The sequence below is a fragment of the Catharus ustulatus genome, chromosome 6 (assembly GCF_009819885.2).
Source record: "Catharus ustulatus isolate bCatUst1 chromosome 6, bCatUst1.pri.v2, whole genome shotgun sequence".
NCBI classification, from domain to species: Eukaryota; Metazoa; Chordata; class Aves; order Passeriformes; family Turdidae; genus Catharus; species Catharus ustulatus.
The window spans coordinates 23,487,197-23,512,775 of NC_046226.1; the positions used below are offsets into that span (position 1 = coordinate 23,487,197).

At 44.6% G+C, this 25,579-nt stretch overlaps 3 protein-coding genes across 13 annotated transcripts in view; 1 reads left to right on the forward strand and 2 right to left on the reverse strand.

Moving 5' to 3' along the window:
• TTLL5 (tubulin tyrosine ligase like 5) overlaps positions 1-13,925 on the reverse strand; it is a 127,179-nt gene extending 113,254 nt beyond the window's left edge. For 4 of the 6 annotated variants that reach the window (XR_004418170.1, XR_004418168.1, XM_033061921.1 and 1 more), the window contains exons 1-9: positions 13,843-13,925; positions 13,204-13,333; positions 9,456-9,565; positions 7,640-7,722; positions 6,785-6,891; positions 6,156-6,286; positions 5,512-5,594; positions 3,462-3,531; positions 3,086-3,170 (exon numbers count right to left, since the gene is read on the reverse strand). Coding sequence is in view for 4 of the 6 variants with exons in the window: in XM_033061921.1 (XP_032917812.1) it covers positions 3,086-3,170; positions 3,462-3,531; positions 5,512-5,594; positions 6,156-6,286; positions 6,785-6,891; positions 7,640-7,722; positions 9,456-9,565; positions 13,204-13,283 (749 nt within the window). In the remaining 2 variants the exon portion in view is untranslated. The other 2 variants (XM_033061922.1, XM_033061923.2) reach the window with 2 other exon arrangements.
• Positions 13,926-14,139: 214 nt separating this feature from the next.
• ERG28 (ergosterol biosynthesis 28 homolog) lies at positions 14,140-16,700 on the forward strand. The gene is made up of 4 exons (XM_033063881.1): positions 14,140-14,376; positions 14,566-14,656; positions 15,894-16,012; positions 16,171-16,700. Exons 1-4 carry the CDS (start codon positions 14,244-14,246, stop codon positions 16,248-16,250), a joined length of 423 nt encoding a protein of 140 aa, XP_032919772.1. The 5' UTR covers positions 14,140-14,243; the 3' UTR covers positions 16,251-16,700.
• A 505-nt stretch (positions 16,701-17,205) lies between these two features.
• FLVCR2 (FLVCR heme transporter 2) overlaps positions 17,206-25,579 on the reverse strand; it is a 34,013-nt gene continuing 25,639 nt past the window's right edge. Inside the window, exons 8-12 of one of the 6 annotated variants that reach the window (XR_004418294.1) lie at positions 25,162-25,273; positions 24,705-24,760; positions 23,015-23,114; positions 19,831-19,974; positions 17,206-18,741 (exon numbers count right to left, since the gene is read on the reverse strand). Coding sequence is in view for 4 of the 6 variants with exons in the window: in XM_033063396.1 (XP_032919287.1) it covers positions 23,025-23,114; positions 24,705-24,760; positions 25,162-25,273 (258 nt within the window). In the remaining 2 variants the exon portion in view is untranslated. Of the gene's footprint in view, positions 18,742-19,830; positions 19,975-23,014; positions 23,398-24,704; positions 24,761-25,161; positions 25,274-25,579 lie in introns of those variants that run through there. The other 5 variants (XM_033063396.1, XM_033063397.1, XR_004418295.1 and 2 more) reach the window with 5 other exon arrangements.

Here is a 25,579-nt window from a genome sequence, read left to right on the forward strand (position 1 = left end):
GCTATTTAGTACTTCCAGCACAACAGTTGAAGGCTTTGTTACATACGTCTGGGTACACACCCTTCCTATCTCCTTCAGATGAAACTTGGAAAGTGAAATGGAAGGTACAAAAATGTTGGATCCACAATCTCTTACTTCTCCTCAACTCTGAAGCCTCAAATTCCACTCTAGATCATGTCATGACAAGTCTAACTGTGCCAGAAGAAACAAGGCCTAAGGAAATATCTAGTCAAACATCACAAATGTTTTTTATACCAAGTCTGTTCCTTGTAAAGATCATTACATCTTATGGTTTTCTCCTAGCACTCCTTTTCTGGTAGAGGCCATCAAGTTTACTGAAAGTCAGGTTCCTCTTGGAATATGCAAAGCCTAACATAGAGAGGAACGTGACCTTTCAGACAAAGTAAGAAAATGGAAAAAATAATTAAAACACCAAGCTAGGTCATCCTTACTACACTTCAGAGACTATTTGCCTTCAGAAAGGAAATTCAAAACATGGAAGTCACCACAGTGCACCACAGCACTAACTGAGGTTCCAAAACCAGATTGCTTTGTTCTGCTGGTATTTTCCACCTTAGATTGCTTCTATTATACCACCTTTGATTCCAGACCCTGACATTACCACCCAGTTGTACCCTTAAGCAGCATAGGGTTTTCTTCCTTAAGCAAAGTATTAAAAACAACTTCTACTCCCCAAGGTTAAAACATTTCCCTGCCCGTGCAGAGCTAAACTTTTGTCCCAGCTTTACACCAAAAGCATTACACTATGAGATACAATGCTCTCTCCCAACACATAACTCACACTGTAAAATGAATGGCAAAACAGTTAAATAGGAAGCCATAATCCAGTAACTCCAGGTTCTTTACCTCTCACCAACTGAATCTGCAAATGCAGGGTATGGGGAAAACGCAAATTGCTACAACTGAAGACCACTAGTGCCATCTGGAGGCCACAGAGAACAGCCTACCTGTTTTATCAGCCTCTGCTCACCTTGAGCATTGTCCTCCAGAGAGGCTGCCAGCACCTGCAGCATGAACATATCAGCTGAACAGCCACCACAGATGGGAAAAGCTTAAGTATAATTAAAGATACGCCTGCAATAAACTTACAGCTGTCATGTGAAAGCTTTCAACTACAAGTCTTTAACCACACCTGACACTTCAGCTGAAACTTCTCAGTGAGCAGTTGAAGTTTAGTAACAGAAGCAGAGCTACTTTCCAGAGCCCAGAGTTATCTCTCTTTTCCAAGAGATAACAGCTCATTATTTCCATTTCTTCTACACCTCTTCTATAGTTGTACTGGTAGAGTGGACCATACGGCAAAGCAGCATTGAGATACCTAGTGCCACATTTAGTCTCCATGTACTATCTACCTCTCACAGAAAGCTGAAGGATGGGATGCAAGTGGAAAGAACAGAAAACTTTAATTAGTGATACTGGAGTGTCCTGTAGATCTATGTTCCACTTCTCATGTATGTCAACGCCATGTGCACCAGATTTGTTTACAGTTTAAACAAATGTAATCTAAACACACTTAAAACTGCTAAGGATTTCAGAAAACTGAAAAGTGATTTGCAAGTACTGATACCAGACAGGCACTGAGAAGACAGGCTGGAAGACTGAGAGTCCAGAATTGTTGAGACTGATGTTTCTGAATGGATACCTAGATACGTAGTCCCACACTCTTACCATCAAGCAAACTGCATTACTCTACTGGCAAAAATGCACACTTATGCCCGGAGTAGAACACTTGCGTTTACACAGATGTGTTTTTCCAGAAGTAAACTCCTTTGTTACAAGATCAGCAGAACCACCTTTAAGACGTCAGTGATAGTGCAACTCCCATCTTTGAAGGCCTGCTATATACTGCCCATTCTGAGAATATGCTGGAATGCTACACTATCTTGTTTCCCTCTTCGTTTTCCAAAAACATACAATACTAGCAGCTAACAATTTAGCTGCCAGTTCCCAAGAGAAAAGTCAGTCTTGCATGACTGGCATGTTTAAGGCTCCCTTTCTAAAGTGAATATAGTTGTTTAGCTTTCCACTTAAGATGAGCTTCCCCTTTTTGCCTCCTTTTAGGGAAAAAAATGTGTTCACATTATCTTTGCAGGCAGAAGCACATCACAACACACCTGAAGGGTGTTCATTGGTTTAATGAATATTTCTTGTGGGATCACTATTGATGTATTCTTTGGGATTCATTATCTTCTTGGGACAATGATAATTTGGATTCAGTATCTACCCAAGTCAGAGCCATGTCAGGCATGAACCCTAGACATATTCTGAATACATCAGATGTGCTTGTAGGAAAGATACAGTATTACTTAAAACTGTTGTGTGGTTTTTTTTCCTCAAACATCACTACAGTTAAAATTCTAATCTGTTGGGAATTCAGAGGGGTGATTGCTTCAAATCCATTAGTTAATACAGACAAATATTTTGCTAAATTTCCAGGATAAAGAAAAATCGGTATTTTTGGTAGATGAGTATTGATTCTAGGGAATGTTAGGTGTCTTTCATGACTTACATGAAAAGGAAAATTTTTATCTTGCAGGGTAAAAACAGTGAACTAGCCTAAAAACACTTAGTAGATACTGCAGAAAATACAAATGCTGACCTAAAATTTAGAAGAGTCATTGAAATGAATGAGTCACTGATCTCATTTATTAACAGGTCTCCAACTACATTTTTCTTAGTATAAATTTGAGAAAGCTTGGATTCCCTTCCCCTTGGAGAATGGAGAAGAGGCACAAAGGTATCAACAATCCCAAGTTTCAAGAACTCAACCTTGAGAATGAACATGCCAATGATGATCTGTTTGGCCATTCAACCCTTAAGAGTTGAAAACTTGCTTTATTAATTATATATAAAAATAATAAAATCCCTCACTCAAGATCCTATAATCTGTATGAAGAAACCTGATGGGACACAGCATGATGAAACATCACCTATTTAAACTCAGCAGAATTCCCTAACTGGCACTTTTCTCATTTTACTATTGTTACAGGAGTAGAGAGGCAAGCCAAGGAATATCTGGATCATCAAGTGCAGGTACACTGAAAAACAAAGACTTCTCCCATACCTGGCCAATCCTTCCTCGTAGAGATAGACGACAAGTGGATCATAGGATGTAACCAGAACATAGAGACGCACATCGAACTTAAAATCTGAAATACAGTTGTCAAGAGTCAGTGACTGCAAGTTCTTTCAGACATCATAACTAGTTGAGGAATTTCAACAGACTGAGAGCAATAAACCATTATCTGTTACTGACACAGATGCCTGAAGCTATCCCAGTTGAAAAGCTTCCAGGTTTTAATGAATTCTCTAGTTACATTTGTCTGATGCTAGCCCAAGCTAGACCACTCAATTATTCAACTGAACTCCTGCAAAGGTTGCGGAGATCCTCAGATGTGGGGTTAGGGGAAGGGAGAAAAGCACTTCCTAAGCACACTCACCATCTATGAGCAACGGATTGCTGATGTAACGAGACACCAAGATGTTGTCTTCCACTACGATTTGGTTTGGCTGCAGAAGAACAGAGAATTTAAGAGTGAAAAAACAGGAGATGTAAGGAATAAGAAGAAATTAGATCAAATCCGCCATTTTTTCCTGTCTTTCCCTCCTGAAGCCACTTGTACCAATAACTGTGTCTGGGGAAGGAAGAAATAAAATCAAAATGAAAAAACAACTGTCAGTCACAACACGTGTAAAGTAATTAGCTCTTAAAGAGAAGTCTAGGAATGATTACATTGCCAAAAAAACCTGTTCATTGAATTTTCCAGTAAAACACTCAGAACAGTATACAAATTTAACAGCCACATGGCAATGACGTAAAATGGGCAGAGAAAAAAACAACCCACATCTAAGAAATAACTGTTACTCTGTTTGTTTCTCAAGGGTTTAACCAAACACAAGGAGAAGAGGTTTAGAAGACCAAGGATGAAGTATATAACTACATTGCTGGAGAAGTCACAAGTGAAGAAAACGACTCCAATTGTGATCTTTATAACTACATCCTGGGCAGGTATCCAACCTTTTTGCCTACTTTCTATTGTGTCTCAGTTAATAGCAGGAGCTCCTGTACCCAAAAAAAGCTACACTTGCAGGTAAGAACAGAAAGCTCCAACTATGACAAATACAAATTGCAAAGTTATGGGATCTGTTGAAAAAGCTTTTACTTTTTGCTGTATGTAAGGCTCTCTTGTAGCCAGTTTCTTGCGCAATACTTTCTTGCCTTCAGTTTGCAAAAGAGGCAAGAGAATCACAGGATTCTGCCTTTATTCAATTTTGCATCTATTCAGCACAACACCAGCATCATGAGCAGAAAAGCTAAGCATATAAAATGCTTACATAGAATGTGAGAGAACAAGCTCAACTTCACTCAGAATATCACGCAAAAGTGACACACTGTTCTATATGGATCAGGGATATGCAAAGGTTTGTTATGTTTGGAGGGGTTATTGTTGTTTTCAAAACCTTCTGTGATGAGATTCTGGAAGACACTCTTTTAATGGCATCACACTGAAGAAAACTGGCCTGTGGGCCAAACTAGCTGCAGTGTTTCTCGAACAGAAATACACAAAGGGATATGGGTCCCAGAAGGGTATTTTCCCCAGGTCATGGCCAGCTGCCATGTGAGCCTGAGCTCATCCCTCCCTTTCAAGCAAAGAAAAAACTGAGTGTAGCTCTGGAAATACTTACCTCATACACTTGGCGAATTGCTCCCTTATTTTATGGGAAACAATCCAAGTAGAGAACAGATGAGGCAGCATGACCCCTTCAGTGCAGGGAAGGATAAAGGGGTTTGAATGAGTGAAAACAAAATGACTCAACAGTCATTTTGCTGCTGAGCATATTTATTGGAATCCCCTCTCATATTTGGCTCTAGCTCAGATGTATTTGTTACCTATGACAACCTAACTCCCTGCAAAGTCCACAGAGAGCAAAAGACACTAAAACCTGCACATTGCTTTCAAAAACTATCCCCATTACACCTCAGGAAGGACACACTGGCTTTAGGTAACATAGCTTTAAGATTGATACACTTCCTACTCTATCAAGATTCATTTAAACTGGGCTTTTCCATAGAGAAGTGGGAGATGAGGGGTCTCTTTGAGGATTGTTTAGGTCACGAAGGGAAACAACTAAGAAGAGCTCTGGAAATCTCCACAAGGTTAGCCTACTGTCAGACACAAAGAGGGCATGAATCAGCACAGCTTCCCAAATTGTCTCAGGGAGTATAAGCTTGCTCCTAATAAGCTAAGACCTGAAGGTAGATTGCAAGATGAGCACAGCACAAAAAGAGGTAGATTGCTTTTGGTTATGCAGCACAGGCCCAGGCAGGCTTTCCAAGCTGCTCAGGGCTGTTGAACTGCTCACCAATATAAGGCTGAAGTTGAAAGTAAGGCCAGTGACCAGTTAGATGTCTCTATGCCTCTTGCCTGGAAGCTGACATAGTTGTGAAGACAGTGTTACTGAAAAGCAGTCCTTCTAGTGAATACTTACATTATTTACCAGATAGACACCTCGACCTCTGGAAGAGGCCACAGGCTTCACTATCCATGGGCCTCTGTCCTTAGAATAGGTATCTGGTTAAAAGAAAACAGCACAACTCTGCAACATTTTCCATTTTGCTTCTTAATACGGAAACAAGAATCAAGAATATTGTCTATAGTAAAGGCTTTAGAGAACTCCATAAGGAGATCAAAGTCTGTTTTTTCAATGTGTTATTTCATCCCTTTGAATCTCTGCAATTATTATAGCCCCTCCCTGAAGCCCCCCAGCTGCTTCGATAGATTCATTCTGCTCTATGCCCCCTTTTGGCATTTCTCACTTCAGGACTCCCAGACATTAGGTAGTGATATTGTGAAGTTGATCATCAACAACACTATGCACATAAAAACTCCTCTATTTTGGAATCTTAAGCCCACATCAGCTTTTTGAAAACTTACACAGGCATGTAGTAAACAGCAGAATAGAAATTACATAAAGAAATTGTGTGGACCTTTTCTACTGTCTTCCCAGCTTCCTCTAATTTTGTTGCCTTGACCACTGGCATGATCAAAAGGCTAGGATACTAAAAATAACTCCCATTCCCCCACATCCCATTATTTTGTTTTATGTCTAGGCACCACCAGCCATTCACTTACTGCAGAAGTCCTGGTACTCTGTCGGGAGGATGAAAGTCTGAGGTAAGATATGGAAAGTCTTGAACCCATGGGCCATCTGCATTCGACAGACATTCTTGTACAGTCTGTCCTTTCGTGTCAGTTCGTATGACCTGGAGTCCCAAAACAAGAGACTGTATCTATTTTTTCCCCAACATTACAGCAACCCTTTGCTCTAGCTACTGAAGTATTTGTAGCTTTGTCAGATGTCTAAACCCTAACGTGCAACTACTCACAAGCTTTACTGCCTCTGCTTTATGGCTGCATTAATATCGTTTGTGGCACCTCCTGCAATTCCCAAGACAGACTGAAACACATTTATCATTGTGGATACAAACTTTAGCTGGGGACATAACTCCATCCTTTTAACTAAAAACCCAAAGTCACAAGTAATTTATCATCAAATAAAGAAAGCAAAATTAAAAATCCAATATTTGGGCTACAGACAAGCATTTTATTTTACATACTATTCCCCAGAAACCCCAAAGGCCATTAAGAATGAAGATGGCACATGGCACTGGCCCAGTGTTGGGATTTTACAGTACCACATGTACTCTATTTTTGCAAATCATCGCAGAGATGTTCAACAAAATATGGTATCAAGGCCTTACCTGGGGAAATGGTTGACTTTCTGAACATCTGTAAGGGAACGCAGCAAGCAGGGCTTCAAGTGTGATCCTGTCCACATGAGATTATAATCACTGCTATTAGGGTGAACCTGAAAAGTAACATAAAAAAACACCACTCAAACATTGAACTAATGAAAAGCAACACCACTTTGTCCCTAGATCCAGAAGGCCAAAGTCTTAAACAGAAGACTTATCTCTAATATAAGGGCAACTCCAGCCAAACTGCTGCCCTAAGGTATTCCCATGCTGGGAAAAAAAAAGTATATCAAATTTTTCTAAACTAAGTTGTGAGACTTATTTTCAAAGACAGTTTAAACATAGTTTGCAAAGCATTTTAAATATCTTCAGGAAACTTGTCAAATCAATTCCTTAAGCTGCTGTTATTCTGAAAAAGATCAACCCTACACATCTTCCAAATTGTCATTAGCTGCATACAGGACACTCTTTAGAGCAAGAAGGCACTAGAAGAGAAGTGTGAAATACTACATCAATACTTGTGAGAGATTGTGAAGGCTGAGAAATGAAATCCTTCAGATCTTTCCAAGGGTGTGATCCTTTAAAAGCAAAAAGAGAAAAAGCACATGACCAAACTTCAGCATTCCTTTGCCCCTATTTTTGAAGGCTTAACACTAATGGGTTCTCCTCTGAGAGAGCAAAATGACGTCTTTTCAGCCTGACTAGCAGAGTACATTAAAAGACAAAACCAAAAACCTCAAGGGAGGGGCACAGCAACTTCCTGGTTCTAACACTGCAGAGTTTAAAAGAAGAAAAAACCAAAAACATTATAATCTCCTCCCAGCCCAGCACAAAATCAGACCACAAGCTTGTTGCACTCACCTCATGGAATCCATGGGCAGTCAGAATGTTCCGAACCAGCCGGCTGTCTGTCCGCACAATCTTATAGGACATGTGGAAGCGCTCTGTGAAGAGGCAAAGAGACATGGGATTAGTCTGCACCTGGAAAAATAAACCAAAGTCACTCATGCTACCACAGAAAAGGACTCAGACACTACAGCTGCACCTAATTCACAGAGAGTAGCAGCATATAACAGGCAAAGGGAGATAGGAAATGCCAACATCAGAACCACTGAACTGACTCACACTCAAACCCCATTATATTAAAAAAAAGAGCACAGGACATCCTAACAAATATCTAGATTTTTTTAAAAAACATTCCATTATATAGACTGCTTTATAACATTCCAAACATGATTCCAGCTTTCTTCTCTATTTAATATTGGTATTCCCAGCAAAAAGTAATCACATCTAATGCCCCTCATTGACACGGATAGCTTATGTGATCATTTTTCAGATCCTGAAAGCCCAAAATAAAGCACTAAATTTTCGTTTACATCTCATTTACCTGTACCAATCTTCCAACAAATAACTACAAATACCATAAGAAATAAAGTAAACAAAAAGTAGAAAGTCATTAAAACAAAGGCAGTGAACAGCCCTGGAGGTACAAGATAAACCAAAAGCAAATAGCAAGACTAGACGTCAGTTGTAATATAAAAGGATGTGGCAATCCAAAAAAGTTCAAGAGACAGTAGAGAAAGAAATTGCAATGCTAGAATACAGAACTGCCTAGAAAAGGCAGCTTACAAATTGATTCAAACTGAGAATAAAAGGGTGAAAATTAGATTAAACTTCAGGAAATATGTTCTATCAACAAAAGTAAGCCAAGAAAGTAAGAAGTATCATAATCAGGAATAAGACAAAGCTAGAGGAAATTCAACAAGTTGCACTATTGAGCAGTAAACTTGTTAAACCATGTGAGAAAAAGTAGACCCACACTCCAGTAAAAATGTGAGTTACAATTACCACAAGCTTCTGGCACCATCCAAGTATGTTTTTAACTCACATCAAAAGGATCAGGAGTTTCCACATATAAATCACCTTCTCCACCCCTTACCCCAATGAGCCAGAAGCATTTCTGCTTGGATAGGATATTAGAAACAAAAGCACCAATTACCTAAGAAAGGAAAAAGCAAGAGAAGAAAGAAGTGTCAGCACCTTCACAAAAAGAAGCTGAGTAGATTTTAGCTTTTTTCCAACTCAGCACATCCAGAACGAGCTCCCAGCTGTACACACCCACAAGAACTAACTTTTCAAATCCAAAGCGACTGTCTGTAACAACCCAGCCTCTTTAGAGTAGACAGGTTTGGTCTCCAAACTCAAGTGCTGCCAGCAACCATTTTGTTCATGGCCTTCTCAGGGTTACGAAGTTGTAGACTCAGATTTGTTACAACGGCTTATTATTGTTCAACTGTGAGGTTAGCTGCTCTATTTCCCAGTGAAATGCTCTCAAAACTCACTCCAATGATTGATTTTAAGGTCTTAGCTATGGTGAACTTGTATTCTGGTTCTAAGTTCTAGCATGTCCTCCAAGTTCAATGTGCAAGCAGACAGTTCCAACTCAAAATACATCAGGGCCCAGCGGAGGGACAGACACACTTATCATCGTCCAAAGACATTATAAGCACTCACCAATGGATTAAGCATTTCTGAATGTCTCAGGGGTCAGAGACTAGAGAGGATTCTAACTTCTTTCCTACCATGTCCTGTTCCCACCACAAAGTGAAGGGAACATCAGGTAAGAGACTTTTACCTGATGCCTTCAGGCCAAAAGCTGGCACATAGTAGCACTCACCTCCAATTAGACGGAGGTAGCTGTCCTGAGTCAGAATGGCTTCAGCGTGAAACACCAAGACAGGAACCCGCCTGCAGCCACCACCGGTCCACTTGATACATGGATGATCCCTGAAATGACAAGACAGTCAGTATAAGCAAATGCTGAATCTCATACATGCAGCAGTTAGCTACAATAACAACACAGCAATTCTCCATAGTTACCCACCTCACCTGCGGACAAGACATAAGCAAACACGCTGGGGAAAATAGTGGAAGATTAGTGAGGGGGACTGTAAACATGCCTAAGTGACTTACAGCTTGAGTGTAGAAAAATACATGTGTCATTCTAACTGTTGTCTCTGTTTGCGTGTCTCACAAGCAGAATATCTGAAGTCAGATAGCACAGCACTGCAACAGACTTCAAGGCACTCTGTCAAACACGCTTGAGATTCCTGACCTACACTGGGAAAGGTCAAAGCACAGGAGTAAAATATCCCTGCAAGAATCCCTGAAAAACAGGTGTGAGCAGAAGTTTCAGTGATCCTCTAGCAAGGACCAAGTTCCACAGTGCCTGCCTCTCTGCTTGCATGCATCTGAAGCTGCTTTGGAGATCCCCCAGTGAGCAAGGTAAAGAAAAGAAATTTACTCTTCGCATTTCAGCCACAGTTTTGTGGTTGTCCCTGAGCCCTGCTTGTGCTGACTCAACATACACACACGCTAGGTCCAGGTTGCACCCTGGCTAGATGCCAGGCGCCCACCAAAGCTGTTCCCATCATTTCAAATTTACCAAAAGACTTGCAAGTTATGGGCAGGGAGGGATCACTCACCAAATACAGTCACATGCAAAAGACTCGACTTGTGGAAACTAATTGAACTTACTACCAATCAAAATCAGAGCAGGATAATCAGAAGTAAATCAAATCTTAAAAACACCTTCCTGGGCTTAACTGTATTCCTGAATCTCTACCTCTGTCCCCTCAGCAGTTCATCACATGTTGTTTCGGCCATTGCTTCCTCCTCAGGGAGGGTCCATACCCTGCTCCAGCATCCCTCCCACAGCAGACAATCCTCCACAAACTTCTCCAATGTGAATCCTGTCCATGAGCTACAGTTCTTCATTAACTGCTCGAGCATGCATCCTTTTCCACAGGGTGCAGTACTTAAAGAAAAGGCTGCTCCAGCCTGGGTCCCCCACATGGTTGCAAGTCCTGTCAGCAAATCTGCTCCAGGGTAGGCTCCTCTCTCCATGGGTATGGAGGTCCCTCCCAGGAGCCTGTTCCAGCACAGGCTTTCCATGGGATCCCAACCTTCTTTTGGGCATACACATATTTCAGTGTGGGGCTCCTCCATGAGCTGTAGGTGGATCTCTGCACCCCCACAGATATCCACGGACTGCAGGGGCTACCCTGAGGAGCCACCTCACCATGGTCTTCACCATAGGCTGCAGGGAATCCCATCTCTGGCACCTGGAGCACCTCCTTGCCCTCTGACCTTGGGGACTGCAGAACTCTTCCTGTCACATTATTCTCACTCCTCTTTTCTCTGAGCACTATTACCCCCTTGCAGTAACTTTTTTTTCTTTTCATAGATCTATGATCACAGTGGTGTTTCTACCATCATTCCTGAGCCCATCTTCACCAGTGGTGGGTCCATACTGGAGCATTAGTTCTGTCAGACATAGAGGAAGCTTCTACTAGCTTCTCACAGAACCCACCCCTGTAGCCCTCCAAAACCTGGTCACACAACTGCAATACAGCACCCTTGGTACACAACCATAAAGGCAATCTTCCAGATCACCCTCTTTTTGAGTTGGTCTTGCCAGTCCAAATTTTGTTTAATTCTCTTTAGTTCTGTATTTATTTTAGTGGGTATAATTTAGGAGAGGCCTCATGAGCTTTTACAGCTACAGTACTCTGAATTTATAGCCTGAAAACAAGATCTATAATTCATGATGAACCACAATTGCTGGTATCCACACAACGAGACCTTGCAATGCAGGTTCCAGCCTCCAGTTTTAGAACTGCAGATCAGTGCAGTCTGCCTGGCTGTAATACTGGAGTCTGAAGTGCACAAAAAAAGCACTAATCAGAGTTTGAGAGACTAAAACAGACTTAGCTCAGACAATGGATAAAGCTCTGTATTCTTCCCTTTTAATTCCTGTCAGATACAGTAGAATGGAATGCAAGGCCAGAATTCAAGAACAATGCCCCCCAGTGCACCACTTAAGCTACAGGCTCTGAGATGCAGTGATCAGTTCTGTTTAAAAAAATATATATATACACCGGGAAATACCATCTCCTCAGTGGAACTAAGGACACACCAAAAAAACTAAGACCTGTTATATCAAATTCTAGAATCACACAAAGAAAACTGTCAGCCTCCCCAAGTAAATAAAACTCGGGATGTTTATTATCAGTGTTTATTATCATTGCACAAGGAAATTAAAAACATGGAAAAGTTAACAGAAAACGGAGACTGAGGGGTTGGAGAGACATCTCTACAGTAACAAGAACTACAGTACTCTACAGTAACAAGACTGACGCAGATATACAAAAGCATTTGTCTATAGAATATAAGAGATCATTGTCTGCCAAAGGTTTGGAGAAGCTACACAAGATAAAACACCTCCAACACTTAGAACAAAGAATAGAGATAAAAGGGAAACTTTCTGATCCTAGGACAAAGGCTCTTAGGGGTAGCCTTGGTCCTCTTAATGAAGTTACTATTGTTATCAGCCAGACAAATTAACTTCACAGCATTCCCACCTGCTTCTGCTACCTCTAAAAAATAATTATTTTTAAAGAGCTATTTAGCTATTTAGACTGGAAGGGACCCAAGAAGCTTCCAGAATTTACACTACAAGCCAGAGTCTTATGTAAGTGGAAAATGAGCTGAGGTAACAGGACAGGAGTTTATACTAAGCCTGTCCTGAGGATTTACAGCAAGGCTCAATCCTCCAGGTGATAGTCATTCATTCCTAGCATGACCCCTGGTCACTTGATGAAGACATACTGTTACAGTTACATTCTAGGTGAAGTCGGCTCTGGACCTTTCCATCCATGAGGATCTAGCAAATCCAAGCCAACCACTTGCTATGAAGCAGCATTCCTCTAAATGTCTTAAGTCCCTGTAGTCTGCAACTGGGCATTCAGTGATAGTGTGCACCCAAAGAAACCCTAACAGGAGACAGTGAAGTACGTTCAGGTGAAACAAAAGTGATTCTGCTACGGGAAAGAATAAGGGAGCAAATTCCTTCACAAGCACAGCTAAAAGAAGTTACTAAACAAAGATGGAACAAGCATTATGACTTGTTACTAGTAAGAAATATCAAGTCTAGTAGTTGAGTTATCAAAAGACAGTTTTATAAAAGGACATAAAACATTGTATATCAACCTAATCTCTGCAGCAATAAAAGCTAAAAAAAAACCACAGACAAAAAAAAACCCAAACATGAAAAAAAAACCCAAAAAACTACTCATATAATGAAAACGTTCCTATTTTAGGAAGATGACAGAAAGAAATCCATGAAACTATAGATTTCAGAGCAGCCAAAGAAAAGCTGCACATCTAACCCTGATGAATGCGTGGTCTTTTAGACTGCAGATGCAGGTAGCCCACCCATAGCCCTGAGGCCCAAACAAACCATCTTCCACATCATAGGTAGGAGGGTAAGAGGGTAAGGAATGCATCTGTCTTTTCAAACTACTACAGATCCACCAGAAAGCACAGGGACATAGAAACAGTTCAGAGGGTTTTTTTCTACTTACTCCAGTCCATCTATAGCATCCTCTTCCTCCTCTGAGGATGAGCCAGTTTCCTCCAGATCTTTAGCCATCCCAGCTGGCATTTCCTCTGGGAGTTTTCATACAGCCCAGTCCTAGCTGCAAGAGCAGTTACCTGCAACAAGGATTAAAAGTAGGAATAAATAGCTGAGCAGGACAGCTAGAGGTATTAGATAACTATCACCTCCTGCCAGTAAGTATTTCCCACAGGACTATCAACAAGTCTTTTAAACATCTGTGATCTGTCAAACATCACCTCCGAGCCATGAGAGCGCAGAAAGAAGCAACACCTTCCAGCAGATTATTCCGCACCTGCCCGCGAGAGCCCCTCGGGCGCTTACCGGTAACGCGCGTCCCTGCCCCGCCCTGCCCCGCCTCGGGCCGCAGACCCACGCCAGGCCGGCCCGGCCCCAACGGGAAACGCCCGCCAAGTCCGCCCCGCCGCCCGGGGACAGCCGGACACCGTAACGCCTCCATCGGCGCAGGAGAGGCCCTCCAGACCGGAGAGGCGGCTACGGCCTGGCCTACCCCGCGCCAGGCCAAGCACGGCGACCTCCGGCAGCCCCAGAAGAAGCAAGAGCAGCGGGGAACGCCTAAGGCAGCGGGTTCCCGTGCTAGCCGTACCTGCCCCCGCACAGCCGGGCCGCGCCGGGCCAGGCGCACCAGGCAGTCCCGGCCCCTCCCGCCGCTTCCCCGTTACTACAACAACCGACTGGAGGCGGCCCCGCCCCGGCGCGCAGGCGGCCCCGCCGCCTCACTGCGCAGGCGCATCCGACTCTGCCCCCTGCCGGCGCTCTCAACTACTCCCGCGAGGTGGGCGGGGACGGAGGCGGGCCCGCCTCCCGCGCGACGAGGGATCCGATTGGCGGGAAGCGGACATACGTCACGTGGCGCGCGCGTGGAGCGGCGCGCAGTGGCCAATCGGAGCGCTGGGCGGTGGCTCCGGTGCCGCCGCGGGAGCGCCGCCGGTAACGAGCAGGGACTCGTCCTGGGCCTGGCGGGCGCGGTTCGAGCCGGGCGGGAGGATGAGCCGGTTCCTGAACGTGCTGCGCAGCTGGCTGGTGATGGTGTCGGTCATCGCCGCCGGGAATACCCTGCAGAGCTTCCGCGATCACGGCTTTCTCTCAGAGAAGCTGTACACCGCCAGCCCCGGCCTCGGTAAGGGCCGCGCCGGCCGCCCTGGCGCCTGGAGGTCGCCTTCCAGCCGTGGGCCTTGGGCTCTCCTCAGGGTCCCACCTCTGGGGCCCAGGAGCTGCCTACTGCCCCGGCGTGCGCCTCCGCGGCGGCACTGGGGGTGAGAGGCAGGGCCGTGCGTGGTCTCCATGTGCTCCCTCCTTCTTTACGCAGTGAATGGGCTCCAGGCTCGGACCTTCGGCGTCTGGACCCTGTTGTCATCAGTGATCCGCTGCCTCTGCGCAATCGACATCCGTAACAGGACGTATGTAAAGCAGCACCCGAGAAATCTACTGGTTTGCTTGCTAGACACAGCCTGAGCTTAGGGGGCGGCACAGAGGAGGTGGGGAATCAAAAGCTCTTCCTGAACTTTCTATAGTGTTGACAGCATTCCCCTGAAGAAGCTCAAATAGCACTATGGGATTTATGTGATAGCTGCTGCCCCCTTCTTCCTCTGTGGGGACAGGCCACAGAGGGCTGTTAATTTGATTTAACAGCGTTTGATTTCTGTTCTTAGCCCAGTCAAACTGGTAGATCTGAGAACCTCTTACTGTCACCATTTTCTGAGCTCCAACTTCGAAAGCATTTTCTGAATGGCATTGCTGCTCTGTTAATTAAGCAATTGCTAAAGCTGTGGTGTGACTGATGCTCAATATTTCTTTTACTGTGACAGCTCAGCAAAAGACTGGGACTGTTTTATTGCCCGTTTTTTTTCTTACACCCTTACCTGGGACTGACAAGGCCTGAGGGGCAGCCTGATGCTGCTGAGTGGGAGACACACCATCTCTCCCTGTGCTAACAGAAATGGTTCTGAGAGGGGTTTCCAAGCAAGCTGACTTGAAGTCTGTGCTACACAAAGCCTTTATTGGAGGTTCCTAACACACTTTTGTCACTGCTTCCCTCAGCCCTGCAGCAGAAGTCACTGTTCACCTGGCAGTATGTGCTTGGATTGCCTAGGCTTATCTGAGGTAGGGAGGTGCAGGGACTAAACGGTATGTTTTTAGAGGGTGGTGGCAATGCCAGTTACCAAGAATCAGTTGTTTCTTTGAGGAATTTTATCTTGCATCTCTTGAACCTCCTCCCTGTACAGCAGCTGAGGCCCATAGAGGGTAGCAGAGCACAGGTGGGAAGACATTGGGTGATGCAGCCTGAATTCAGCGAAGTCCTGTCACCCTAGATCTCTGCTCATCCAGTTCTCACCTTCTTTTTGTGTGGACATACGCCTCATTTCACTGGTGCCCAATTCATGCTCTCCCCTCTTCACCTTCCTTCAGACCAGATAATGCCTGTGACTTTCAATGCACCATTGAACATGTTGCCCCATTCTCTTCTCAGCTGTTGCCCAGGCAGATTTTGCACCTCACTAGGCAAGGGACAAAGTCCCCTATGTGCTGCCAGTGAGAACAGATGGGGCAGTATTCAGGTTTGCCTTTTTTTCCACTCAGGCATATTCAAGGACATAGTATGATATGGTAACTTGCTTTTTTCCTGCTCTTCAACAGGCTCTATCACATCACGCTCTTTACCTTCTTTTTGGCCCTTGCTCACTTCCTCTCTGAGGTCTTCATATACCACACTGCAGCCTTGACGATTGGAGTTATGGCACCCCTCATGGTCGCAAGTAAGTAGAGCTCTGCATCCTCCCCCTGCATACTCCTTGGAGATATGACATTCCAGAAAAACTCCCCATGCAGCTATGGGCTGAGGGGATAGCAGGAGAGGATGCCTCATCTCTTGTCCAGCCTTTTCTACACAGCTCATCCTGTATCTCTATCACAGGTTTCTCTATTATGGGGATGTTGATTGGGCTGCAGTACCTGGAGGTAGAAGCGCTTTCAAAAAACAAGAAGAAAAACTGAAGTTGAGGGCTTTTTGTAGGTCGGTGTCATCTTCTACCTTCACTGCCAGACTTCCACGAGAGCTCAGCTGAACGTCTTCAGGACACCAGTCCCGATGGTGGGTCAATGTTGGACTCTGTCAATCACTGTCATTACCAAGTTGTTTTTGTCTTGTCCAGTCAACATTTCAACTGACTGATGTCAAAGACCAAGTTCCAGAGGAGTTTTTGTCAAAGCGTATGGGAGGCGGTTGGTGACTGAGTCCCTGGGTAGCAGGCAAAGTCTCTGGCATGAAGGAGCAGTAAGGACTCCTCTCCCGGTGTACTTGTGGAGACAAGGTGCAGAACTATCCAGGATTTGCTGAACACTTGGGACCAGAAAGAGAGAATGGGTGCTACCCCTGGCACTGCTGTGTAACTTGCATGTGTGTGTTCCCCAGGGGCCATTTCTAATAAATGACAAAAAACTGCAGTGGGCTATGTTTGTCTTTCTGCTACACAGCAGCAGGTAGAAGGTCAGAGCCAACAGCAGCTTCCACTGTATGTTGCAGAATACCTCATCTCTCTTTACAGCAAACCTACCTTTCCCTGACTGCTTGCCACAAAGTTCCAATCTGACTGCTCACATAACACACATGGAGAGGGTTGTTGATGTTCTCTCTTCTGTACCATGCTGATGACAGCAAACTCAAACTATGAATCTGTTAACAAGGACTGAGCTTCCTGTGTCATAAGTTATAACTATAGAAGATGGAGAAAACACAAACAGGTTCCTTAGACCTAGAGAAAATAATGCCCAAAGCAGTGGGCAGCACACAGAATGTGGAAAAAAGCCAGCAGGAACTCCTAACTGGGAAGACAATTCACATGCAGAAGAAAGAGGGAACAAAGGGAGGAAAAGAACATAGCAGTAGCGCTGGGCAGAAAGATTTTTCCATTCTGCAGCTTTCAGGCTATTAAATGAGCCACATGTAGACTGTTTTCAACCATTTAATATTAATGTGTCAGATTTCATTTTACACTTCAAATGTGTATAGTTTACATTGAAATTTCTATTGAAAATCATTCTAAACCCCCCATTCCTCAATCCCAGGCTCTCAAAGAAAGGACTTCAATCATAGAATATGCTGAATGGGAAGAAATTTATCAGGATCACAGTCCAACACCTGGCCCTGCACAGGACCCCTAAGAATCATACAATGTGCCTAAGAGTGTTGTCTAAGCACTTACTGAGCTCAGGCAGTATCAAAATGTAGTGTATCCAAAAAAAGTTCAAAAAAAATGTTTTGTCAAAAACAGTTTGTCAGAGAGGAGTATTTTTAATCATTCCACCTCAGTACAGATTTTGTTCCTGCCTCAAATAATACATCAGTAGCTGCTTGATTTAAGGCATATAAGGACACTTGGTGTCTCCAGCAGAGGTGGGATGCTGGGAAGGATGGAGAAGTGATAAAAGGATCTACAGTTGTGTTTAGAAGATAAACAGCATACAGATGGGCAGTGTCTATACAACACAAATGCTAGTAAGTGGGTACCTTCTCCTGTTCTCTATTATGAAGTAGGAAACTTCCACTGGAGCAAAGCTGGATTCCCATCATACCCCTCTCTGTAGCTGTGAAGAGCAACACAGCCTTGGCTGGTTTTCTCAATATAACACTTCACAAAAGTTTTTCTGTAGTGTTGAAACATGCAAAAGGCACTTTATTGTTAAGGAGGAAGACAGAGTTCTCAACCCAGGGAAAGTGTAGTTTGACTCACTTTTATTGCTAATGTAGTGATGAGCTAGATTTAGGCTGCAGAACTAGTCCTTGCCTCGAGTAAGAAGTATCTCTTAATTACTCCTACTATGTAGTAATATCAGGACAACCTCAGTGAATTCTGAGCAGAAGTTTATCCAGATTTAGAGTGCTTCATCTGGGAAAGCCAAATAATAAAAGAGCTGGCAGCAGCTGATGCATTGCTTTGCACTTGCTGGTAATGTACTGAGATCTCTGCTACTACCTGTGCAACACAGAGCATAATGGGAACCAAGACAGAGCAATCCTTTTCCCTAGAGCCAGCTCTTCCAGGGCTGCTCACAGTAGGTGTGGTCCAGCTTCTGCCTTTCATGTCACAGCCACATGCAAGGTACCACCATCATGCTCAGGGTTAGCCTGGTACTGTTGCTTTTCTCTCAGCACATGTGCTTTTTCCAAGCACACATGGTGGGACTGGAGGGGACACAGCAGATTTTCCCAACTTTTCCTCCCAAACACCAAAACAGCAAGATGCAAAGATAAAACTGAAGAAGGCAACTCCCCTCTTGTTTTGCTATTTCATACTCTCCACAAGCAGTTCATAGGGTTCCTGTCCTGAGGCTGCCCCCTCCCATGGGGTGCATGTCACAAGAGGATGATGCACATAGAAAAGATGGGAATGAGGGGGGCTGTATCTCCCAGCTTTGCCACCCCTTAATTTCACAGCCGTGATTCCTCAAGGACTATGGGATTAGTGTAGGCTTCTGGCAACACTTTCTGCAAATCAGAGAAAAATAATATGGTTAGGATCCTGGCTGGTCAGACCCTGACTAGTTTGTAGCTCCCTGCAAATGCAGAAATCCCCAAAGAAGAATTGCCATCCTCAGAGAGTGCTGCTGATTCCCTCCTCCTTCTCTAGCCACTTTGACTGCCCAAGCAAGGGGCACTGGGGCAGCAGGGCAGTGCAACATCCAACCGTTTAAGCTACGTGCTGTAGTCCCCACACCATTTCTAATTCACGGTGGGGCTGATACCACCAGAGGTAGCAGACCCACAGCCAGCTCACCGGCTTTTCACTGTGACACAAGATCAGCCTCAAAGCATGAAGTTGCTGGGCCAGCTCCCTGGGCAAGAGAAGGTGCTGGGAACTCCTCCATGCCATGAGGCAGCACAGTGTCAGTGCAAACACCAGAAAGAATTTGCTTTCTTTACATCCTCAGGAGGCTCAGCACAATCCCTAGTTCCCCTGTGCTCTTACTCCAGCATGGCTGAGGCCTCCTCAACTCCCAGACACATTGCTTATCTTGCTCATCTTCAAGTCTTTTCATCCCCACTCTTACTGCCCATTGAATTGCTGCACCCTCTGTCCTGCTTCTTCCCTTTCCCCAACTTGGATTTAGGCTGAGATAATTCCACAGAGCAGTGCCTTCTTTGAAGTTCACTATTCATATCTTATAGAGACATAAGAAATAAGAGGAAAACATAGAAAAGTTTTTTATCACCATAAATCCTGTAGAAGAACTAGCCTATTTTCTGTAAACCTTTAGATGGAGGGAGCTTTTCCCAGAGGAAAAGCAGGTAAAACGGAGACTGCTACCCAATTACTACCCTATACCTTCATGAAACAGCCAGTCACAATTCCAGTGCAGCTTTCCTGGGCAGTTTGACAAGCTCAGCTTCTGAGCCTTTCTGGGGTGTGTCAGGATTTAACTTGAGACTTCTTCCCCTAGTGGATTTCTGATACCTCTCAAGTTCTGATTCTGCTTGCAGTGAGACAGCCCAGCTGTCACCAATTCAGAAGACAGTACACAGACTTATAAGGGTGAATGTGGAGTTTTTTACAGCCTGGGCTCTGAGTTTACTCACTGTAGGGCAAGACTGACATCTGAGGCAGAAATCAGAGGTGCACAGGAAAGAAGTTCACATCCCCCATGCAGTTCAAGAGAAATCCAGGCAGCATGGAAGCAAGAGATATGAAACAGTCTCATTTTGAGTAGGCTCTTACACAATCTGTAGGTGAAAAGGTTTTACAGAAGTCAGCAGTATCCCAATATCCCAAAAGCAGAGGAGTGAGATAAGTAAAGCTTCAAAGAGATGTCTGGAAGCAAAAGCCAAGAAGTGAAAAGAGGGAACTTCAACAAGTAGGAAGGATAGGGGGGTGCATGAAGTAGTGCCAGAGGTAGAAATAAGGTGAAATCTGCATTTAGACTTTGGAAACTCCACCAGAATGCATCACAGAAGCACTCAAGCAGCTCAAAACAGGCTCCCCAAGCACCTCTGGGGTCTCAGTACCAGTCATCTGCTGTGGAGCCTACAGGAGCAGAGATTTAGATCAGACAGTCTGCAGGCCTCCACCACTTCAGGAAAGGAAGGCTGCCCTCACAGCTTTGAGTTACAGTACTGGAAAAGGGCACACAGATGGCCTGCCTATGGCTTTGGGACAGGAAAAGGCTGCTTGCCACACAGTAAACACAGATATGGAGTAAGGAAGTTTGGGAAGCAGAAAATGGGTACACATTGTCTGTGCCTACTGAACAAAATTCCAGAATTTTTTTATTTGCAGTATTTCACTAGAGGTTACGCATGGTGCAGCTTCCAACAGAATCCAGTAAGCTACTGAGGGTAGGTGCTTGTCCTAAACAAACTATGGAAGATTAGCAAGATGCTTTTTCTTAATGCAAAGAAACAATACAAAAAGGTTTGTGTGGATGCTGAAAATCACAAACAAATAAGCACAAGTACTATACAGCGTATTTGTGAGTATGATGTGTGTGCTGGATCAACTGACACTACTATGAAATCTTAAGGCACAACATCAGAATGACTTCAGATGCATTTACAACAAAGGCAGCACACAAAGAGCCTCATTATCATGTAAAACAGGCATTTGATCCAAGTGTCCTGAGATACAGCAAGCTGACCCAGCTAGAGCTCTGGGAACTGAGGCAGACAAGAGTGGGAAGGATTGTTGAACCACGCTACAGCTTAATTAATAGGGGACAAGGTGTACACAATGCCATTGACCTAATTTAGTCTACTAACTGCAACATTTGTCTAATTATAATCATAGCAAGATGAGGCCACCAATAGAAGACAAACTTCTACACAGCCAATGGTACAGTACTTCAATGGAAAGTGAGATCTGCACAACTCTACAGCTCTGCACGCTCTGGAAGCTCACAGCTGACTCTGAGTCTTCTCCTTGCAACAACCACAGAATTGTTTAGGCTGAAAAAGACCCATCGAGTCTAACCATTTACCCAGAACTGCCAAGTCCACCACTAAACTATGTCCCTAAAATCTACATCTACATGTCCTATAAATACCTCCAGGGATGGTGACTCTAACATTTCCCTAAGCAGCCTGTTCCAATGTTTGACAACCTTTTCAGCGAAGAAAACTTCCTAATGCCCAATCTAAATCTCCCACAATACAACTTGAGGTTGTTTCCTCTTGTCCTGTTGCTTGTTACCTGGCAGGGGGGACTGACCTCCATCTCACTATGACTTTCTTTCAGGTAGTTGTAGAGAGCAAAAAGGCTTCCCTTGAGCCTCCTCTTCTCCAGGCCAAACAACCTCAGCTCTCTCAGGTGCTCCTCACAGGACTTGTGCTCCGGACCCCTCACCAGCTCCATTGTCCTTCTCTGGATATGCTTCAGCACCTCAAGCAATGTCTTTCCTGTTTTGAGGGGTCCATATTTAAAAAAGGACTTGAGGTGTGGCCTTACTAGTGCCAAGTACAGAGAAACAGTCCCTGCCCTGGTCCTGCTGGCCACACTATTTCTGACACAAGCCAGGATACCACTGGCCTTCTTGGTCACCTAGGCACACGCCGGCTCATGTTCACATGCCGGCTGTTGACCAGCACCCCCAGGTCCTTTTCTGCTGGGCAGCTTTCCAGCCATTCTGTCCCCAGCCTGTAGCACTGCCAGAGGTTGTTGAGACACAAGTGCAGGACCTGGCACCTGACCTTGTTGAACCTCGTACCATTGGCCTCAGCCCATCGATCCAGCCTATCCAGGTCCCTCTGCAGAGCCTTCCAACCCTCTAACAATACTCCTGCCCAACTTGGTGTTTGATCTGCAAACTAAGAGTGAACTCTATCCCCTCATGCAGGGCATCAACAAAGACATTAAACAAGACTGTCCCCAATACTGAGCCCTGGGGCACGCCACTGGTGACCTGATGCCAGCTGGATATAACTCCATTTACCATCTATCTTCCCCTGCCCATGGGACTCTTCCTCATACCTCATTCCTCTTCCATCAAACCATAGCAGCTTCATGGTCCCTGTAGAACATGCCCTAATCTTAGCAGTTTAAGGTTGGTTTTCCCAACCAACTCTCTCTGCTTTTGCCTGTTAGTCCGGCTGGCTGTGGCACTAAATGATACACAGTCATTCACACTTTGAAAAGCAAAGAGCAGCATGGATAACTTAGTAGACCAGTCTGTGAGTGTGAAGCAGAGGACAGCAAGAAGTAAAGCATACCACCCCAAGCAACAGCTGAGAAAATGCAAAGTACCACTGAGATTCACAGATGAACAAGAACAGAGCTTTACAATTTTCAGGCATTCTTATACCACAAGGCACCAACCCAATGACTCTGTTCTTGTTATATGTTTCTAAATTTCCTCCTTGAAGTTGGCCATGCACTCTGGCTCTGATCAAAGCCGATTCTTTAAAGGGTTTCTGGTATCACCTCCAGCCAAGAATCTAGGCGGTAAAAATAACGCCAGAGAAGTGGCTCCAAATGCCTGCACCTCCTCTCCCTAACAAATGACTGACAGTTCAGTTCTCCATCTGCTCCAACACCAGGCTTTGCTTTGCTGCACCTAACTGAATCCCTACATCTCTGTCTGGCATGAGTCTTGGGGGATCTCCACTCTGTTCTTGGAGGCTGTCTTGTCTTTCCTCTCAGCTGAGTACCTGAGAAGACCAGAATAATTCTTGATACTCTACTGCCTTTGCAGTCACCCCAGAAATGCCATTGGCTTGGTGCCTGTGCTACCCTGTGAGTGTTCAGAGAAGTAGATTAGTATAGTTGTCCTACCTTGGTGTGTTTAAGCTAGTGAGCAGGAGTGGGAATTGATGGGGTTAGGGTTAGAAGCTACAGTCCCATAATCCGTGATCTGATTGCTGCCTTGGAGTCTCTGTAATGATAGTCACAAGTCACCATCCCAGAAAACATGGAGGCAAGTAGGAAGAGAAATTAAAGTGGAGGAAAATAAGAAACAGGCAACAGAAGAAACCAGTAAAATCACCCAAGCGTGTGTAAGGCAGCTGTGCCACTTAGAAAAGCTCCAGTACCTGACTTCATCAGAGCTCTCCACAAAGGCAGCACACAATGCCAAGCCCAGCTGGCTGATCCCCTGGCCGAGGCATCCATCTTAGTGCAGAACACCAGATTCAGCCTACCTTCAGTCAGTCGAGCACCTGTGGTTGGTTGTTAAGTTTGAGAACACTCAGGTGAGCTCAGCCATGTGGAAGACACATTTGGGGCTGTGGTGGGGTGTGCAACATGACTTCCTCAGAGCATGTCTCCTCAGGGGGAAAGAGCTGCTAGTGAAGTTTTTGGCTGAGACCTGTTATCTCATACACATCCCTTTGGTTCTTACTACAGTCAGTTCTGGAGACTTTTAGGACTATAAAAATGACATTGCACCATCTTCGCTCTGGTCGCAATGTTCTTCCCCATGCAGCAGCAAGCTCTTACAATAATATTTAGACTGAAAAAGATTTTTATTAAAAATGGCTTAGGCAAAAATGTACCATTCATCTGATGAGAAAAATGTCTGACAAAGGGAAAGGATCTTACTACTCAAAGGCATCACTTTGACTGCCAAAGGACTTCAGGCCCTTTCCTGGGCCTTCCACATACGTGTTATGAATTTAACTCACAGTGCTGCCAGCACTGGAGGAGGGCAGCACTGTCTTCTGAATAGAGCTGACTCAAGACAGCAGAGAACTGAGATTTTCACACTTTGCTAGTCATGTTGCCAATGGCTGCCTGAATGTTGAGTGGATATTTCCACTAACATCCTAGAAGAGGAGCCCAGAGCAATACGGAAAATAGCCTCAAGCAACCAGTCCCCTCCCTTTCCCTGCAGAGAGAGCTTCTGACAGTACCCACTGCAATTAGTTCACCAGAGGCCTTCTCCCATGTGCAAACAGCTGCATCTATTGCACAGTATGCCACAGGGACATCACCTCCCAAGCTCTGGTGTACAAGTATGAACTAGCAGCGTTGTCAGCAGCACTAAGCAAAGTGTGAGCAGCCAGGTTGCTCAAGCCCTTGGGCTTTGTCACCTTAGCTTCCTTCAGTCACATACATTGAGCCCTGCTTGGCTGCTGATGTCAAGGAGTAAGAGGAATAACCTGCCAGTCTAGGGGCCTAGAATAATAGTTACTCAGCTCTACAAAGGAGCAAAGCACTGAAGGCCTCAACAAATTGTCAAGTGAGAGAAATGAGCAAGTACTGCCCTACATCTGGCTCTAGCCAGCATGAAGATGTGTGAAGCCCTGCAGAACCCCAGAGGACCAGAGCCTGCAGATTCTGCATGACATTAACATTGAGCAAACAGAGGCTCCAGCAGCTGGCAGAGCTGGGATTACATCCAGTTTGAAAATGCCAACAAGGAGCTTCTCCACAAGCCACCCCCTTCCTAGAAAGAGGAGAGAGGTTGGGTGTTGTTCTGAGCTAATAGCAGGGGTACAGCAGGGACTGAAGGGGGTTTACTCACTGTCTGTTCATTTTCCAAATTGGCCTGTTGTCTTCGGAGATCAGCCTTAATGAATGCTGGAACAGAGGGAGGAAGACAGATGTGAAGGCAGTCAAGTCACCATGCATTGCCCAAGTCAATTTACCCAGGACTCAAAGGAGCAGCAGAAGCCCCAGAAGAGACAGAAACACATTACAATGAGCAAGCAAAACCACTCTCCTGGACAAGGTTGAGAACACTTCTGAAACAGGCAGGATATAAATTCTTTATTGCAGGTGCAACTTTGAGACTCCAGCCAGAGCAAAAAGCCTTGGCTCTTCATTGTAATGCAGACCAGATGCTTAGAGAGGAACAGCATTGCTAGGGGACTGCTGTGTGGGTTCTGCCTTTCCTGCAGGCACTGCACACAAAAGCCTTCAATTAATATGCCAAGCCCAAGGCAAAGTCAGAGCAGAGGAACACTGAAAATTTTAATTACCTGTCATAACAGTCCCCAGGAACAGGACAGAACAAAGCAGGAGGTTTCCTGCCCTTGTCCCAAAGCGATCCATGATTTGCCCTTGGCCAATGGTGAAGGCAATACCAAAAATCTACAAACAAACAAAGGTAATGTCAAGCTGTACTGTTATTACAAAGCAGCCCAAACTCTTTCCAATCTTTACCAAAGTATCAGAGCATACAGACCAGTCAATCAGTTGGCCTAGAGAGGCTAAAGTTTGGTTATAAACACAACCAGAGGCATCTCCTTGCAGGTAATGGAATGACAAATGACCCAGACAGCTGGAATCTCATCTCTCACTGGAGATGAGCCAGGACTATCAAGAGCTATGTTGGAAAAGGCAAGAATGACTGGCACTCCGAAGTATTTTCTTAAGCAGAAACAGAATGAGTGCCAC

Bases quoted from the DNA above. Each gene is read 5' to 3' on its own strand.
- ERG28 (XM_033063881.1), top strand. From the start codon at position 14,244: ATGAGCCGGTTCCTGAACGTGCTGCGCAGCTGGCTGGTGATGGTGTCG. The intron at 14,377-14,565 runs GTAAGGGCCGCG...TTCTTTACGCAG, and splicing joins CACCGCCAGCCCCGGCCTCG to TGAATGGGCTCCAGGCTCGG. The intron at 14,657-15,893 runs GTATGTAAAGCA...GCTCTTCAACAG, and splicing joins ATCGACATCCGTAACAGGAC to GCTCTATCACATCACGCTCT.